This window comes from Schistocerca gregaria, chromosome 6 (genome assembly GCF_023897955.1).
Source record: "Schistocerca gregaria isolate iqSchGreg1 chromosome 6, iqSchGreg1.2, whole genome shotgun sequence".
Lineage (NCBI taxonomy): Eukaryota > Metazoa > Arthropoda > Insecta > Orthoptera > Acrididae > Schistocerca > Schistocerca gregaria.
Window position 1 is genome coordinate 291,395,110 of NC_064925.1, and position 19,818 is coordinate 291,414,927.

Consider the following 19,818-nt stretch of genomic DNA (forward strand, 5'->3'; position numbering starts at 1 on the left):
ACCGCTAAGTGGATGAGCAGTGACCTAAATATCCATCAGCGGATGAATACTGGTAAGATGTCATACGGAAACATGACCTAGTTGTAGCGAATTGATGTCAGAGGCTGCAGCATTGTTTACCATGACACGCATGCTGCATATCTGGACGGCTTGTGTCACCTGTTGCTATGGCAGCTGCAGGTGGCTTGGAGGAAAACAACCCAGTGAATTATGTAGTCATCTTCTACTTACAAGCAATGTCCCAGAGTACAGTCGCTAGTAGCAGGAACCGTAACTGGTCCGCGATATACGTCAGTAAGTGTGATGGCAGCATATCCAGGGGTGCAACACAGTGTGTATCTCATCCCTCCCCACCTTAAGACAGATTGTGCAGCCATCTCAGAAAGGGCGACACTCAATGGAGGAGGAAAAACTCATCCGTCAGAGCAGAGTTTCCCATCGATTCGAACGAAGCATTAGTACCTGCAGCCAATTTTCAAACATACACCAGAGAATTTACAACCAAACAATTGTTGTTGACTGTAACACAACTCACATACCACAGTTATTGAACAAAACCAAAACACTAGATACACTGTAAATGAAAAAAACTTAGAGCAACCCATAAAAAGTAGCAGCCTCTGAAGATGAATACGAGATGCAAAGAAATATGACTGCTCAGCATGGGGTTATAACTAGAATGAAATTTTCACTGTGCATCAGAGTGTATGCTGATATGAAAATTCCTGGCAAATTAAAACTGTGTGCCTGATAGGGCCTTGAACTCGGGAGCTTTGTCCTTCATGGGCAAGTGCTCTTCCAACCAAGCTACCCAAGCACGACTCACAATCCATTCTCACAGCTGCTGATTCAAGTCAGGCTATGAGGACGGGTTATGAGTAGTGCTTGGTTAGTTCACTCGGTAGAGCACTTGCCCGCGCAATGCAGAGTTACCAAGTTTGAGTCTTGGTCCAGCGCACAGTTTTAATGTACCAGGAGGTTTCATGTGCTCGAAACATCTGACATCTGTGACCCAAGTGCGCAAAACGGGAATAGAAAAAACACATAACAACCATTTACCACATAACTCAGCGCAGTTTGCGTGAATACACCAAACTGCATCTGTTGTTGTGGTCTTCAGTCCTGAGACTGGTTTGATGCAGCTCTCCATGCTACTCTATCCTGTGCAAGCTTCTTTATCTCCCAGTACCTACTGCAGCCTACATCCTTCTGAAACTGCTTAGTGTATTCATCTCTTGGTCTCCCTCTATGATTTTTACCCTCTATGCTGCCCTCCAGTACTAAATTGGTGATCCCTTGATGCCTCAGAACATGTCCTACCTTCTTTTAGTCAAGTTGTGCCACAAACTCCTCTTCTCCCCAATCCTATTCAATGCCTCCTCATTAGTTATGTGATCTACCCATCTAATCTTCAGCATTCTTCTGTAGCACCACATTTCGAAAGCTTCTATTCTCTTCTTGTCCAAACTATTTATCGTCCATGTTTCACTTCCATACATGGCCACACTCCATACAAATACTTTCAGAAACGACTTCATGATGCTTAAATCAATATGCGATGTTAACAAATTTTATATCCTCCCTACTTCGACAATCATCAGTTATTTTGCTCCCCAAATAGCAAAACTCCTTTACTACTTTAAGTGTCTAATTTCCTAATCTAATTCCCTCAGCATCACCCGACTTAATTTGACTACATTCCATTATCGTCATTTTGCTTTTGTTGGTGTCCTTTCAAGACGCTGTCCATTCCGTTCAACTGCTCTTCCAAGTCCTTTGCTGTGTCTGACAGAATTACAATGTCATCGGCAAACCTCAAAGTTTTTATTTCTTCTCCACGGATTTTTATGCCTACCCGATCTCTTTTTGTTTTGTTTCCTTTACTGCTTACTCAATATACAGATTGAATAGCATCGGGGAGAGGCTACAACCCTGTCTCACTCCCTTCCCAAACACTGCTTCCCTTTCATGCCCCTCGACTCTTATGACTACCATCTGGTTTCTGTAAAAATTGTAAATAGTCTTTCGCTCCCTGTATTTTACACCTGCCTCCTTTAGAATTTGAAAGAGAGTATTCCAGTCAACATAGTCAAAAGCTTTCTCTAAGACTACAAATGCTAGAAACGTAGGTTTGCCTTTCCTAAATCTTTCTTCTAAGATAAGTCGTAGAGTCAGTATTGCGTCACGTGTTCCAACATTTCTACAGAACCCAAACTGATCTTCCTCGAGGTCGGCTTCTACAAGTTTTTCCATTCGTCTGTAAAGAATTTGCGTTAGTATTTTGCAGCTGTGACTTATTAAACTGATAGTTCCGTAATTTTCACACCTGTCAACACCTGCTTTCTTTGGGATTGGAATTTTTATATTCTTCTTGAAGTCTCAGGGTATTTCGCCTGTCCCATACATCTTGCTCACCAGATGGTAGAGTTTTGTCAGGACTGGCTCTCCCAAGGCTGTCAGTAGTTCTAATGGAATGTTGTCTACCCCGAGGCCTTGTTTCGACGTAGGTCTTTCAGTGCTCTGTCAGACTCTTCACGCAGTATCATATATCCCATTTCATCTTGATCTACCTCCTCTTCAATTTCCATAATATTGTCCTCAAGAACTTCGTCCCTGTATAGACCCTCTATATACTCCTTCCACCTTTCTGCTTTCCCTTCCTTGCTTAGAACTGGGTTTCTATCTGAGCTCTTGATATGGGGAGAACAACAGTGGGAATGGGAACCTGAAGAAGGGGCGACTTGACAGGGTCAGCATAGAAACGGTAAACAAAAGACACTTGCAAATTTAACATGGTAGTACATTGTCAGAGGATCTAGAACTTGACCCTAAGTTTGAGAATCGAAAATAACACATTGCTTGTTACAGTAGAACCTGAGCTTACATAGAAGTGTGACAATCACACTAAGTAACCAGTGAAAACAATGCAGGCTAACATCAATTAAGGTAACTGATATTGTAACAAACACACAAAGGTACAGCCCAAACAACATAGAGAAAGAGAGAAAAAGTGTTAAGAAACTGAGTCAAGAAATCACGTATACTTGTGATGCCAGCTTAACAATCTAAATGATACAAAAGTTGAACTCAACTGCTAAGCCCTTCTCAGGCACACAGTTGGACATGCTCATTTTATGGTATAACAATACTTATCAGGTACACAGTTGGACACAGTAAGTATGAAGAAGCTGCTCCAATGTGATGAATCGTTACACACATGAACATCTATCTGTTTGAAAGCCCCCATAAACAAATTAGAATAAATGGAGCGATAGTGCTCCAGCAAGATGCACTACTACACACGAGAGAAGCAGCATCATTGCCATTTTTTCTCTCCGTTACCAAGAATTGCAACAGACAGCAATAAATGCACAATTAGCAATAACAACTGTTTGTTACTTAACTGAGAGCAGAAAGCAATATAGTACCTGGAGATGAAGATCCGTACTACCTGATACATGTGCGGGATCAATCCCTGACATTGCCTGGAACGTGCTCACCATGACAAAGTCCATGAAAGCTATAGTGGGTGATGAGCAGTAGGTGCTGAGGACAAGTAGTGACCAAATCCTGTGAGCTCTGGAATTGTAGATGGTGAGCACACAAGTACAAAGAAGCAGTGCTGTCGGGAGCAGCTGATGGAAATTCAGGAAGTATCGAACAGTTGGTGTGGAGCCCGGAGCATAATTGGCCATCGAGCGGCAACCTTCATACTTCATACCTGTCATTTGCACCAGATGCAGTGTCACATGGACATATGACCTCATTTGCACCAGGTGCAGTGTCACATGGACATATGACCTGATGGAAGCGAGATGGTGTGTGTGATACACACACACACACACACACACACACACACACACACACACACGCGCGCGCACACATATATGTGCACGCGTGAACGGCCATGGCAGGAATTATAAAATTAATATAACATACATCACAGTATACATAAAAAGAGAATAATAATAATAATAATAATAATAATAATAATTCTTTCTAGAACGAGCAGAAACTAGCAAAATGCACAAAGCAGTCACTCATATAAATACATCAGCTACACCACTGCAATTTCATAACCACTTCTATCACCCTTTAGATCACATAACATCAACAGATACGAAGAAAGTAAATTGGAAAAAGAAAACACTACATGGCAAGCACCCGTATCATCTAACACAGCCACACATCGATCAAGATGCATCCAACACATGGCTAAGAAAAGGCATATATACAGTGAGACGGAAGGATTCATGATTGCAATACAGGATCAAACAATAGACACCAGATATTACAGCAAGCATATTATTAAAGATCCCAATACCACAACAGATAAATGCAGACTTTGCAAACAACAAATAGAAACAGTATATCACATCACAAGCGGATGTACAATACTAGCAAATACAGAATACCCCAGAAGACATGACAATGTAGCAAAAATAATACATCAACAGCTTGCCTTACAACATAAACTTATAAAACAACACGTTCCCACATACAAGTATGCACCACAAAATGTACTGGAGAATGATGAATACAAATTATACTGGAACAGAACCATTATAACAGATAAAACAACACCACATAACAAACCTGACATCATACTCACCAATAAAAAGAAGAAATTAACACAAGTAATCGAAATATCCATACCCAATACAACAAATATACAAAAGAAAACAGGAGAAAAAATTGAAAAGTACATCCAACTGGCTGAGGAAGTCAAGGATATGTGGCATCAAGATAAAGTTGACATTATACCAATTATACTATCAACTACAGGAGTCATACCACACAATATCCACCAGTACATCAACGCAATACAGCTACATCCAAACGTATGTATACAACTACAGAAAACCGTAATTATTGATACATGTTCAATTACCCGAAAGTTCCTAAATGTAATGTAACATATACCGTACAGTTAAAAGGAAGTCACGCTTGATCAAGGTCCGCGTCACTTTCTACTTTTGACCAGACATAACGTCTGAGATAAGAAAGAAAGAAAGAAATAATAATCTTTATTTGTTCTTGATAACTTTACAGTCTTGCACATCATCATTTTTTGTACATATACAACAGTCAGATTTTTCCATACATATAATGAACATATACAACAAGTAGCACATTATATAAAGGGATATTCAATAGTTAAAGAGACATATTGATGTAGAAATGAAATATTTGTAGGAGGTTAACATCAATGGGATGAGCTGAGAATTGCTCAGTTCTTGGAAAAAGGCAAGGGTCACACCTGTCTGCAAGAAGGGCAGTAGAAGTGATCCACAAAACTACCGTCCAATGTCCTTGACATCAATTTGTTGTAGAATCTTAGAACTTACTCTGAGCTCAAACATAAAGAGGTATCTTGAACAGAATGACCTCCTCAGTGCCAACCAGCAGGGATTTCGAAAACATCGATCATGTGAAACACAATTCACACTTTTCTCATATGACATACTGAATGCTGTGGATATATGCAGTATTTCTTGATTTCCGAAAGGCATTTGACTCAGTACCGCACCTATGCTTATTGTCAAATGTATGATCATATGGGGTATCAAGTGAAATTTGTTACTGGACTGAGGACTTTTTAGTAGGGAGGACAGGGCATGTTACTTTGGGTGGAGAGTCATCATCAGATGTAGAAGTAACTTCGGGTGTGCCCCAGGGAACTGTGTTGGGACCCTTGCTGTTCATATTATATATTAATGACCTTGCAGATAATATTAATAGTAAAATCAGTCTTTTTGCAGATGATGCAGTTATCTATAATGGATTGCTGTCTGAAAGAAGCTGCATAAGTATTCAGTCAGATCTTGATAAGATTTGAACACGGTGTAGAGATTGGCAAATTGCTGTGAATGTTCAGAAATGTAAAATTTTGCACATCACAAAATGAAAAAAATGTGGTACCCTATGACTACAATATCAATGAGTCACCCATGCAATCAGCCAACTCATACAAATACCTGGGTGCAACACTTCTAGTGCTGTGAAATGGAATGGCAGCGTATGGTCAGCCTTGGGTAAAGCAGCTGGTAGACTTCAGTTTATTGGTAGAGTACTGGGGAAGTGCAATCTGTCTACAAGGAGATTGCTTACAAATCACTTGTGCAAACAATTCTAGAGTATTGCTCAAATGTGTGGGATCCATACCAAATAGGACTAACAGGGGTTATATACAGAGAATGGCAGCAGAAATGGTCACAGGTTTGTTTAATCCATGAGTGTGTGTCACAGAGATACTGAAGGAACTGAAGTGGAAGACTCTTGAAGATAGACGTAAACTATCCCAAGAAAGTCAATTAACAAAGTTTCAAGAACCAGCTTTAAATGATTACTCCGGGGCTATTCTACGACACCCTATGTATCCCTCACATAGATATTGTGAGGATAAAATTAGAATCATTACTGAATTCACAGAGGCATTCAAATAATCATTCTTCCCATACTCCATATATGAATGGAATAGGTAGAAACACTTGTAACTGGCAGAGTGGGATGTACTCTCTGCCATGCACCTCACGGTGGTTTTCAGAGTATAGATGTAGATGTAGAAGTTTCTACATTAGTTGAACAATGTTCAATGATTCTTTTTTTTCTAAAGGTGAAAAACCAGCTATGATTTTACATTGTAGTGTAAGTGGTATGAATAGTGAAAGTGGTGTGAATTGCAGAAATTTTTATAAATAGGTAGAACAATCCAAAAATGGTAGAACCTCAATGATTGACAATAATTGTCTTGGTTGGCCAGTTGAAGTGTCAATTCCTTCACATGAAACCTGCATGAACAACATTACTCATGAAGACCAACATGTCGCAATTGAACATGTAGCAAAAACAGTTGCAGTAAGTGTTGGCATAGTTCATAACATATCAGTGTCAAGCTCAAGTACAGCAAAACATGTAAGATGAATCCCAAAAGAGTTAATGCAACAATGCAAGAAAAGAAGACTCAGAGTATGTACAGATTTCAAAGAATGCTGTGTGAGGGAGGATTACCGCTTTCAAAACTAGATTTTAATGTCTGTTGAAAATTGGGGTCACCATCTTGAACCCGTGTGCAAAAGGCAAAGCATGGAACAGAAGCACACCATATCACCAGTCTGAAAGAAATTCAGAAGGCAAGAATCATTAGGAAATGTCATGTTTGACCACCTTTTGGGATACCCAAGGTATCATCTTATATGATTATTTGGAAGGTCAGCAGACAATAAACAGTGCCTACTAATCAGACATACTGCTGAACAAAATAAAGCCAGCAGTGAGGCAAATACTTTATGGATCTCAAAGAAAAGTTGTGATGTTGCTATATGAGAATGTTTACCCTCATATGACACAGCTGACCTCCCCCCCCCCCCCCCCCCCCCTCCCCTCCCTATAGTCTAGGTTTGGCCCTTTCACATTTTTATTTGTTTGGACCACTCAAGGAGGCGAACAACAAGGAGGTTGTGTGAAAGTGTCTCAGACAATAAGACAAAGACTTCTTTGCATCAGGTATATAAAAAAATGCTTCATCATTGGTATAAGTGTATTAATATTCTTGGGGGTTTATATTGAGAAGAAGTAAAGTTTCACTTTGTAAAAACACACATTTTTTTCTGCATCAATTCGGCTATTTAATTACCGAGTGCCCCTCGTAATATTATGTAAACATTTACCACCACTAATATACTGCTGTATATATAAGTAGAACTATTGATTAATCTGTGAGTATAAACATCTCTCAGTTAATAAAAAGATAGCTGTGAAGTCACTTTATATTATTTGGTAACCTACTACATAACTTTTTTATTTTATTTATTTATCGTATGGCAATACAGACACATAAGAAACAAACAGAGAAATCACTAATCTAACAAACTTTAATAATTGCAAACCAACATTACTAATATAAAAAAGTTTACGGATTATAAACTAACATCAAGTCTATTAATATAATCTATCGACTCTGGAGTTGCAAGCAGGAAGTCGTCGGGGCTCCCATTATAGGCTCTTTTGGAACACTCTTCAACAATGTGGCTGATTCTCGGACTTTATCCGCAGTCACACTGAGGGGATGGTTTTTTACCCCATTTATACAGGGAGTAAGCACGTCTGCCATAACGAGTTCTAATCCTATTTAGAGTGGACCACATTTTGCGTGGTGGTCAAAACCAGGTGGCTTTTGTATGGCGCAAGGCATGTTATGATTTTGCCAAGTGTTCCATTTTTCAGACCATGCGTTTGTGATACTGAAACCTTCTTGTACACATTTCCTTGCTGTTCTTGTCGGTGGGTTCCTAGATCGAAGCCTATTAGTGTTTGCAGCCTCAATGTCTTGATGGATTGTTAGGCTTCGATTTCCCATGATGTTTTTGTATTCACGTACAAGGGTGTCAGTACATCTCAGGTGTGGCGGCGGGATGTGGCTTAATATTGGGAGCCATTGCGTTAGAGTGGGTTTAATTACTGCAGAAATCATCCGTAGAGTGTTATGCAACTGGACATCCACCTTTTTTACATGTGGGCTGTTTAGCCAAATTGAAGCACAGTATTCGGCAGCCGAGAATACAATTGCTAAAGCAGAGGTGCGGCGAGTGGAGACCGTTGCTCCCCAGGTAGCACCACAGAGCTTTTGAATAATGTTGTTTCTTGTCTTTAATTTTTCAGCAGTCTTTGTTAGGTGCTCTTTAAAAGATAGTGTTCTGTCCAGCGTCATGTCCAAGTACTTTTATTATGCCTGAGAATGGTGTTTTCAAATCGAATGTTGAGTTCCTTTTCAGCGAGTTTGTTGTTGAGATGGAAGCAACTAACCTCTGTTTTGGAAGCATTTGGTTGAAGTCTCCACTTACGGAAATATTCACCCATTATCTTCAGGTCTTTCATTAGGATGTCCTCAGATGCTCCAATTGTGCTACATCTTGTAGCGAGGGCCCAATCGTCAGCATATCGGAACTTTCTTGATTGTGTATCCGGCAGGTCTGCAATATAGAGGCTAAACAGCAGTGGTCCAAGCACTGATCCTTGTGGTATGTCATTCTTTAGTTTTTTGATGGAGCTGTAGTCAGTGTCCATACTTATTTGGAGCACCCTATCATTGAGCATGCTATCTATTAAGCATGCTATAGACTTGCAAGGAATTACTCGAAGAATTTTGTACATGATGCCTTCTCTCCACACAGTGTCGTAAGCTGCTGAGAGGTCAATAAAGGAGACTGATGTTTCAATTTTCTCTGGAATCCCACCTCAATGTAAGTAGTGAGTGACAACACCCGGTCAGTACAACTTCTTCCTGGCCGAAAGCCTGCCTGTTCAACTGGGATCGACCTGAACAATTCTGGGCTAATTCTGTTATATATAAGCCTCTCTATTAATTTGTAAATTACAGGCATCAGGGCAATTGGTCTGTAGCTTTTTGGGTTGTCAGCTGGCTTCCCAGGCTTCAGAATAGCTATTACCTTAGATTGTTTGAGTTCTTGTGGGATATTGCCAGTTTGCATTGTGTTTGTGAAAAATTGAGCCAGCCATACTTTTGTATACTTGCCACAGTTTATTATGAATTCTGGGTGAACGTTGTCGAAACCTGGTGCCTTTGTTGGTTTGACATCGTTCAGAGCTTTTTCTATGTCTTCGCTAGAGAAAGCGCAAGAGTGTTCAGTTTCTGTTGCTTCATGTTTTAAGATTTTGAGTTCTCGCTTCACTTGGATTGTATGAGTTTTATCCTTTGGTGTCCTAGACATGTTAACTAGATGTGCAGCTATGGCATTTGGTCTTACAGCTGCTTTTTGTCGTTGTGTTAGTGGGCTGCTACCTAGTTTTCTCAGCAGTGACCATGCTTCCTGCTAGATGTTTGAAAATTGAGGCTTTCTACAGTTTCCGTCCACTTTTGTCTTCTGCCCCAAGCTATGAAGCAGTTCATCCGCTATTTCCTGATCTCCGGATTCATGGAAGCTCTGGTATAGTTCTTCGCTGGTTTGGGACCATCCAGGGATGTACACTTTGCGGTACCCTTTTGGTATGTGCTTCTTGGCTGTGCTTATCATGGCACCAACAAATCATTGGTAATTTTTGCTAGTAGGTGGTATCCATCCCAAACATTTGTCCAGATCTGTGGAGAACCCAGTCCAATTGGCTTTTTTTTTTTTTAATTTTATTGTGGGCGAGGAATAGAGGTAATTAGCGGAATTTGAGTTCCACTTCTGGTCAGGTGACTACAGGGTTATAAACACAAAATCAAATAGGGGTAATGCAGGAGTCGGTTTAATAATGAATAGGAAAATAGGAAGGCGGGTAAGCTACTACAAACAGCATAGTGAACGCATTATTGTGGCCAAGATAGACACAAAGCCCACGCCTACTACAGTAGTACAAGTTTATAAGCCAACTAGCTCTACAGATGACGAAGAAATTGAAGAAATGTATGATGAAATAAAAGAAATTATTCAGATAGTGAAGGGAGACGAAAATTTAATAGTCGTGGGCGGCTGGAATTCGAGTGTAGGAAAATGGAGAGAAGGAAACATAGTAGGTGAATATGGATTGGGGCTAAGAAATGAAAGAGAATGCCGCCTGGTAGAATTTTGCACAGAGCACAACTTAATCATAGCTAACACTTGGTTTAAGAATCATGAGAGAAGGTTGTATACATGGAAGAACCCTGGAGATACTAAAAGGTATCAGATAGATTATATAATGGTAAGACAGAGATTTAGGAACCAGGTTTTAAATTGGAAGACATTTCCAGGGGCAGATGTGGACTCCGACCACTATCTATTGGTTATGACCTGTAGATTAAAACTGAAGAAACTGCAAACAGGTGGGAATTTAAGGAGATGGGACCTGGATAAACTGAAAGAACCAGAGGTTCTACAGAGTTTCAGGGAGAGCATAAGGGAACAATTGACAGGAATGGGGGAAAGAAATACAGTAGAAGAAGAATGGGTAGCTTTGAGGGATGAAGTAGTGAAGGCAGCAGAGGATCAAGTAGGTAAAAAGACGAGGGCTAGTAGAAATCCTTGGGTAACAGAAGAAATATTGAATTTAATTGATGACAGGAGAAAATATAAAAATGCAGTAAATGAAGCAGACAAAAAGGAATACAAATGTCTCAAAAATGAGATTGACAGGAAGTGCAAAATGGCTAAGCAGGGATGGCTAGATGACAAATGTAAGGATGTAGAGGCTTATCTCACTAGGGGTAAGATAGATACTGCCTACAGGAAAATTAAAGAGACCTTTGGAGATAAGAGAACCACTTATATGAACATCAAGAGCTCAGATGGAAACGCAGTTCTAAGCAAAGAAGGGAAAGCAGAAAGGTGGATGGAGTATATAGAGGGTCTATACAAGGACAATGCACTTGAGGACAATATTATGGAAATGGAAGAGGATGTAGATGAAGATCAAATGGGAGATATGATATTGCATGAAGAGTTTGACAGAGCACTGAAAGACATGAATCGAAACAAGGCCCCCGGAGATGAAGATCAAATGGGAGATATGATATTGCGTGAAGAGTTTGACAGAGCACTGAAAGACCTGAATCGAAACAAGGCCCCCGGAGTAGACAACATTCCATTGGAACTACTGACGGCCTTGGGAGAGCCAGTCCTGACAAAACTCTACCTTCTGGTGAGCAAGATGTATGAAACAGGCGAAATACCCTGAGACTTCAAGAAGAATATAATAATTCCAATCCCAAAGAAAGCAGGTGTTGACAGATGTGAAAATTACCGAACAATCAGTTTAATAAGCCACAGCTGCAAAATACTAACACGAATTATTTACAGACGAATGGAAGATCAGTTTGGATTCCGTAGAAACACTGGAACACGTGACACAATACTGACCCTACAACTTATCTTAGAAGCTACATTAAGGAAAGGCAAACCTACGTTTCTAGCATTTGTAGACTTAGAGAAAGCTTTTGACAATGTTGACTGGAATACTCTCTTTCAAATTCTAAAGGTGGCAGGGGTAAAATACAGGGAGCGAAAGGCTATTTACAATTTGTACAGAAACCAGATGGCAGTTATAAGAGTCGAGTGACATGAAAGGGAAGCAGTGGTCGGGAAGGGAGTAAGACAGGGTTGTAGCCTCTCCCCGATGTTATTCAATCTGTATATTGAGCAAGCAGTAAAGGAAAAAGAAAAGTTCGGAGTAGGTATTAAAATCCACGGAGAAGAAATAAAAACTCTGAGGTTTGGCGATGACATTGTAATTCTGTCAGAGACAGCAAAGGACTTGGAAAAGCAGTTGAATGGAATAGACAGTGTCTTGAAAGGAAGATATAAGATGAACATCAACAAAAGCAAAACGAGGATAATGGAATGTAGTCGAATTAAGTCGGGTGATGCTGAGGGAATTAGATTAGGAAATTAGACACTTAAAATAGTAAAGGAGTTTTGCTATTTGGGGAGCAAAATAACTGATGATGGTCGAAGTAGAGAGGATATAAAATGTAGACTGGCAATGGGAAGGAAAGCGCTTCTGAAGAAGAGAAATTTGTTAACATCGAGTATAGATTTATGTATCAGGAAGTCATTTCTGAAAGTATTTGTATGGAGTGTAGCCATGTATGGAAGTGAAACATGGACGATAAATAGTTTGGACAAGAAGAGAATAGAAGCTTTCGAAATGTGGTGCTACAGAAGAATGCTGAAGATTAGATGGGTAGATCACATAACTAATGAGGAAGTATTGAATAGGATTGGGGAGAAGAGAAGTTTGTGGCACCACTTGACCAGAAGAAGGGATCGGTTGGTAGGACATGTTATGAGGCATCAAGGGATCACCAATTTGGTGTTGGAGGGCTGTGTGGAGGGTAAAAATCGTAGAGGGTGACCAAGAGATGAATACACTAAGCAGATTCAGAAGGATGTAGGTTGCAGTAGGTACTGGGAGATGAAGAAACTTGCACAGGATAGAGTAGCATGGAGAGCTGCATCAAACCAGTCTCAGGACTGAAGACCGCAACAACAACAACAACCTCTATTATGATCGGACAGTGTTGACTGTGCGGAAAGTTGGACAGAACTCTACGCGAGGCCATGAGAGGTTGGTCTCTGTTGTTGCACGAGATGAAACACAGGTCAGGGTTGTATTCCTGTCTCCAGGCAGCTGATCTAAACGTAAATCAATCCTTAGCATCGAATACATGGTATAAGTATTCGTCTTCTGCCCATTTTGCTAGTGCTTCTCCATTTGCATCATTGTCTTTATACTTCCACTGTTCATGATGACTATTGAAATCCCCAACGTATGCAGCAGGATGTGGCTGAGTTTGAAGAACGTGGGCTGGCCAAGGTGTAGCATTTGTCTTATAAATATTGGAGACAGTAATGCTTCCAATTTTTGTGACAACATTATGAATGTCTTCGTTGGTGGATGTAGAAATTAGGAAACCGTTTTCAATATCTTGTTTGACATATACCTATGATAGACCTATGATAGGTCACTCCCAACAGTTCATAGCCTGGTATTTTTCCCCTTTTATTTAGTTGTTTTGTACTGTATCACAACGAGTTTCCTGTATAGCAACCAAGTCAATGTTGTGATTTTTTAATAGTTTTCATAGAAACTGGCACTTAGCATAGCTTATGCCTTCTATGTTTATGTGACAAATTCGAACCATGGGTCCGAGTTTCCTGGTCAGAGGGACCTGAGAAGGTCCGTTTGGTCTGTCTGGTGACATAACTCTTACTGAAAGTGTCTTATAGTCAGGAGATCCTCAGATTATCTGACTGCCAGTATGTGGTAGTTCATTTAGTGTTACCCAGAGTGCACATTTACTGTTACACAACGGTCGCCAACTAGCTTTACAGCCTGACTACAGAACTGTCTTCCAGCTTCAAGTGGCCAGTTAGCTGTAGCACATTTATTACTCAGTATTCTATTATAATCACACCTGTTTTGTGTATTGTAATTATGACTGCCTCTTCTCATTATGCTTATTTCATCATTCTGTTTTACAAACATTATGGCGTTAAGGACATACAATGAATACACAGTCAGTAAATTATAATTTATAAAGTATTCCATTCCCTACATTGAATGACCTGCATAAGCAGAAATGTTTTAGGAAGTAGTAGTAGTAGTAGTAGTAGAAGACGATGATGATGATGATGATGATGATGATGATACCCAACAGGACTGGTCTTTGCTTGTGTTAGTAGTTATCCTAACTGCTCTCTTTAGAAGCTTGAATGTCCCGCCCATATAGACTACAGGTGCCAAACCACAAATTTCAACCCCATTTTGCAAATTCATGTGAATTAATCCATAGTACACTCATTAAAGGACAGGAGGAGTTGTTACATTTGAGAGATGTTTTAGTAAGTAAATATTATTGGTTAAAAACAGTCTTGGCTGCAATTTTTTATTTTTTTTATTTTTCAACTATGCGTTTCGCCTATTTAGGCATCTTCAGGTTGATCTTCATAGAAAACAGAGACCAAATACATCTATTTAAGAATTGTAATCGCGTTGTGCAGACTTGGATAACCTAAATACATGTATAAACAGATCAAATACTGAAAGAGAAGGTACCAAATTAAGGTACAGGCCAACAATTTTCAGCAGGAAAATCTTCCTTTTTACTGCTGCTGATTCAAATGCCATTTCCATAGCCAGCTCCTCAACCCAATTGATGTTTCCACACTGAATGTTATTTCCAACATAAATACCTACACCACCACCCTTGTATATCTTTCTATATTATGCACTCACAATATTCAAACTGTTCACATACTTTACTGAAGTGTCTTGTTGTTCTTTGCATACATTTGGTCACATGTATGGTTTGCACATCTGCCATTAGATGGTGTCAGTAGCACTCTCAACTCTTTTGCTAGTGATACTGTTGCCTAGTGGGAAATATGGATGATTGGGTGTATTTACATTAGTTCAAATAAAGCTTTGTAATGTTGCACCAACACAACTTTAATTCGCTTACACATAACGACAAATACAGACACACTGAAGGATATTGCAATAAGAACAATCACATGAAATAGTGTGTTTCATAAATGTGCTGTTTAACAGTGAAATGCTCCTTAGTCACAGAAACATTAAGGTAGTTGACGGCCTAGTGTGCCGACTTAAATATCCTGTTTGCACATGGTGCAGCACCAGCTGTGCTGTCTGTGCCGAGTAAGGTGGCTTCCTTAGGCCGGCTGTGCAGATGTATGCTGTTAAATTATGTATGCTCACTGTATAGTGTTACAACAATTACAGAAGTCTTTTTCTTTGGATTAAAATTATAGTCACTTAAACAAATTTACCACAGTTTATACTAGTACTTTGTAGGGAACACTTTGTTATTCAGCAGTGTTTGACATCTTCTACTCATTTAACTCATCAAATACAGGTATCTACACTTATTTTCAGGAGCTGAATACTAATTTTTAATACACCCATCCAAAATTCTTCAATACTTTCTGTTTAGAGAAGTCATTGTATTTATTGGTACTGTTTTACAGATTTTCAGTTCCATTTAAATCTGGGCTTTGTTATGGCCACTCCTATTCTTTATTTGTCCCTACATTTTTCTCTTTTGTGTTCCCGTCAGCATGCTTATTACCTAACCTGACCCTGAATATTGCTTCTTTCTCTATCCCATCATTGTCTTTCCGACCTCCACCTGTCCCATTCATCCCTCTCACCACTCTACACTTTCTTCTGTTTTCTCACCATACGTCCTATCAGATACCACTGCTCCTCTTACATGGGCTTACTTCTCACCGTTAAATATACAACTGGGAAAATACCATGAGGGATTTATGACAGTACATGTCCACCCCCTTAGCTGAGCGGTCAACACATGTATCTGCCATGCAGTAGGTGTGGGTTCAGTTACCAGTTGGGTTCAAACCTGAGTTTAGCCAATCTGGTTAAGGTATTCCGTGATTTCCCTTAATCACTTCAGGCAAATGCCAGGATGGTTCCTTTGAAAGGGCACAGGTGTCTACTTTCCCAATCCTTCTCTAATCTAATGGGACAGATGACCTCGCTGTTTGATCCCCCCTCCCCAAATCAACCAGCCAAACAACCAACTGTCTGGGTTAGAGATTTTCTCCATGGGGATTGAGTGTTGTGTTACCATCATTTCATCATCATTGACATGTAACTCGCCCAATGTGACATCAACTGAAAAGACTTACAGCTTGGCGACCAAACTTCCCCAGGTGGGGCTCCTAGCCATGAATGGCACACCATCATTTCATTTCAGGACACATATGTTGAACCTGCCGTACTTAATTAAATAATTTATGAGTAAAGGGACAACTCACTAAATAGTAAATGTGTTCCGTCATCAAAGGGCACACAAGCTAAACTGAAAACTCTCGTGCTGGCAGAATTGTGTATTTGCCGGTGTGTTTATGTAAACCTTTCATGATAATCCTTAGTTTTATATCTAGTTCCACCTCTGCTCTTGTGTAAAGTAGTTTCCATTATAATGTTAAATATTGTGTTGCTTTATTTTAGTTTATTAGTACATTGTACATGTAATTGTTTTTTATTTGTGTCTGTATTTTACTATTTATTTTCCTTAGCTTCATTGTACTGCTCTGTACTACTGCTCTGTGCTATTTTTGACCTCAGTAACAGATCAGGTGTTAGTCACTAAAAAATCTTCATTACAGGTAGCATTAAAAAAGTTGTGGGATCTAAGTAGAAAGCATAATTTCTCAAAAGTATTGCAGAAATACCAAGTGATGCAGAATTGTCTTGAAGTAAGTCTGTCTCAAGCTAATGCTGTCAAGAATGTGCATAAATTAGTGAATGATTTCTGGTTTGGGGTGTTCCATCCAGTTCAGCACTACACTTTTGAGGTAATAAGTATTTCCATTTTAATACGTAACTGGTCATTTAAATACTGATTTGTAGTACCAAGTCAGTGAATTGATGCCATGCTATTAGATTATAAAAAGAGAAAAAATTAAGAATACATTGAGAAGATTATCCATAGTTGCATGAAATGTAATTTGTTGAAACTAAATAAGCTGAGATAGCTCTTGGAGCAGTTCATATTGTAAATAAATGCCCATCATATCTATATGTTTTGTCAATTGCAGATTTTTAGGTATATTTTTACAGGTTAATATCTACAAATTAAAATGCACTTTTTTAAAACTAATGTATGATCATGACAAAATTCGAAAAATGTATGGAACCATTCTGTTCTAACATCATCTGAAGCTTTTCTTGATCCAGCCTTACAATATGGAAAATCGGGCAGTCTACAAAGAAGATTGTTTATAATGGACCTGTGTGATTCATCCTAGAATATGGCTCTATTGTGGGTGACAGATACCATGCAGGAGATATTCATGATATCAAAAGGATAGTAGCACAAATGATCACCCACAGAGGCGTTTAAGCACTCTTTCAACATTACAGATGTGAATGAAACAGAAAGAAACACTAACATGTGGTTCAGTGGTAGATAACCTCTGCCATGCACTCCACAGTGATTTGCAGATTATGTATGTAGATGAGATGGAGATGTGTTACTCTCCATATAGAGCCTTTGCATAAAGACAGTCAGGGGATTTTTACCTATAAACTGTTCTTTGCAGCACTTGAAAGAAATTTTGTTTAAAGAACAATTGAATACTGCAAAATAGAGTCATTTGACAAGCCGAAACATTGTATTAAATCTGTGAGTTGGAAATAAAAACCAGGAGTTTTCAAAAAGAATCATCCAACTTAAAAAAAAAAAAAATCATAATTATTATGTTATTTGAGATATGTGCGTGAACAACGTACTGTTGGAAAGAGCAGACACTCGAAGTTTACATGGTTCCCACTAGGTAGCAGCTGTGTGCACCCACTTCCATTCTAGTAAAAATGGTGTCAGGACAACAGAAAGCATTTTGTGTTCTAAGCTTTGTGCAGTGCGGCTCAGTAATAACAGTTCAGTGTGACTTTTGTACTAGGTATGGAATGAATATGAATACAGCACAGAGCATTAGACAATGGCCTGAACCGAGATGACAGGGTGTTTGTGTTGTCATCATTTCATCATCATTCATGCAGGTGGCGAGAGATTGGACTGAGCAAAGGTTGGAAATTTGTACAGGCACTGATAAATGCGCAGTTGAGCACCCCCATGATCCAAACATCATCAATGGCATGAACAGCTTCGAGAAACAGGTTGTTTGTGTAAAGGCAAATCACGGCTGTCCCCGAGTGTCTGACACAGACGTCAAATGCATCCACCTTAGTTTCACAAGAAGATCGCAGAAATCCATTCACCATGCAGCTTGACATGCCCCCCATGTCTGTCTGGCAAATAACAAGTGGAGTTGTGTAATTTTGTGCTTGGAAAGATGGAGGAGGGCAGTTTTCTTCCACACTTAGTGTTTAGTGACGAGGCAACATTCTATTTGAATGGAAAGATGAACTGTCATAATGTGAAAATATGGGGTACGGAACAACCACATGAAGTTGTATAACATGAGTGGGACTCTCCAAAATTTAATGTGTTTTGTGCAATTTCACAGGAAAAGGTGCATGGTACATTTTTGTTTGCTGAGAACATTGTTAAAGGAAGCACATATTTCGATATGCTTGAGAACTTTCTTTTCCCACAGTTGGAGGCTGATTCAAATGACTTCATTTACCAACAATATGGAAATACGGGAATTTTTAAATCAAATAATTACTGAATGATGGATAGGCCCCAGTGGACCACATGAGTCAGTCTTACATTACTGGCCTCCAAGCTCATTGGACCTGTATGTGGTTATTTCTTGTGGGGGCTTATAAAAGATTTTGTTTGTGCGCCTCTGTTACCAACAGCAATGAATGAACTGAGACATTGCATAACAGCGGCAGTGGAAGCTGCTAATCAAGACCTGCTCACAGCAGTTTGGGAACTACTTGAATACCGCATTGACATGTGCCATGCAGCTCAAGGGGGACCACATCGAACACATATGAAAATGTATTAAAAAAAGCTTTTTGAGTTTCCAGTTCATCAAGAAACAAAATTCATTGTATATGTTTATTAATTTCAGAAATATAGATGTTCCAAATTAGATGATTCTTTTTGATGCACTCTATACAAGATCAATTGAAAAAAAAAATTGTGGTATAAGTTCGGTGCATAATGTGTGGCACTTTTTGTGGAAAGTGGAACTACTTGTGATCAACTGTAGTTGATAAAAATATTTAAAATTCCTTTCATTTCAACAACTAGTAAATTAAATTAAATTAAATTTTTATTAACACAGGCAAATATGATGAAGTTCAATAAGATGGTGTTCCAGCACAGTTACGGCAACATATAGTTGCAGGAAGCATAAATGAGTCCATCTACTATTAAGTTATGGAATGGGGAAGACTCATAAGGGCATGGTGAAATAACAAGTTGGATTATGAATATCAGTGTGTCATATGCTAGTATTGTTCTCATTTGCCAGTGCAGTATGTCTTTGAGGTGGGGTTATCTTTCAGACAAATTGGAAATATTCATTAGCAAAACCATATTACAAAATAAGGGAAACTGATAATGTAAACATCAATGAGAAATACAATTTGTTCTTTCGTGTGTGAGGGGCCACTTACAGATCCAAATAGCAAATTGAAAAAATGGACTTATTGTTTGGTTTAAGAAAGTCATTATATTTTGTAGACCATTCCCTAATTTTACATCAGTGGGAACATTCTGGAATTTTGGGAAAAAGCTCACCAACCTTTCGTACCTAACATAGAGGAAACAGAATGTCTTAATCCAGAAAACAGAGACCAAATTTGAAACTACCTATATTTCTATTTAGTCTGTGGCTGCACTGCGTTATCAAAAGACTCATACTCAAACCG

At 39.1% G+C, this 19,818-nt stretch overlaps 1 protein-coding gene across 2 annotated transcripts in view; it reads left to right on the forward strand.

Annotated features, from left to right (window-relative positions):
* LOC126279062 (probable methyltransferase TARBP1) overlaps positions 1 to 19,818 on the forward strand; it is a 101,170-nt gene that overhangs the window by 45,096 nt on the left and 36,256 nt on the right. For both annotated transcript variants that reach the window (XM_049979498.1, XM_049979497.1), the window contains exon 7: positions 16,635 to 16,823. In XM_049979498.1, coding sequence (XP_049835455.1) covers positions 16,635 to 16,823 — 189 coding nt within the window. The remainder of the gene's footprint in view (positions 1 to 16,634; positions 16,824 to 19,818) is intronic.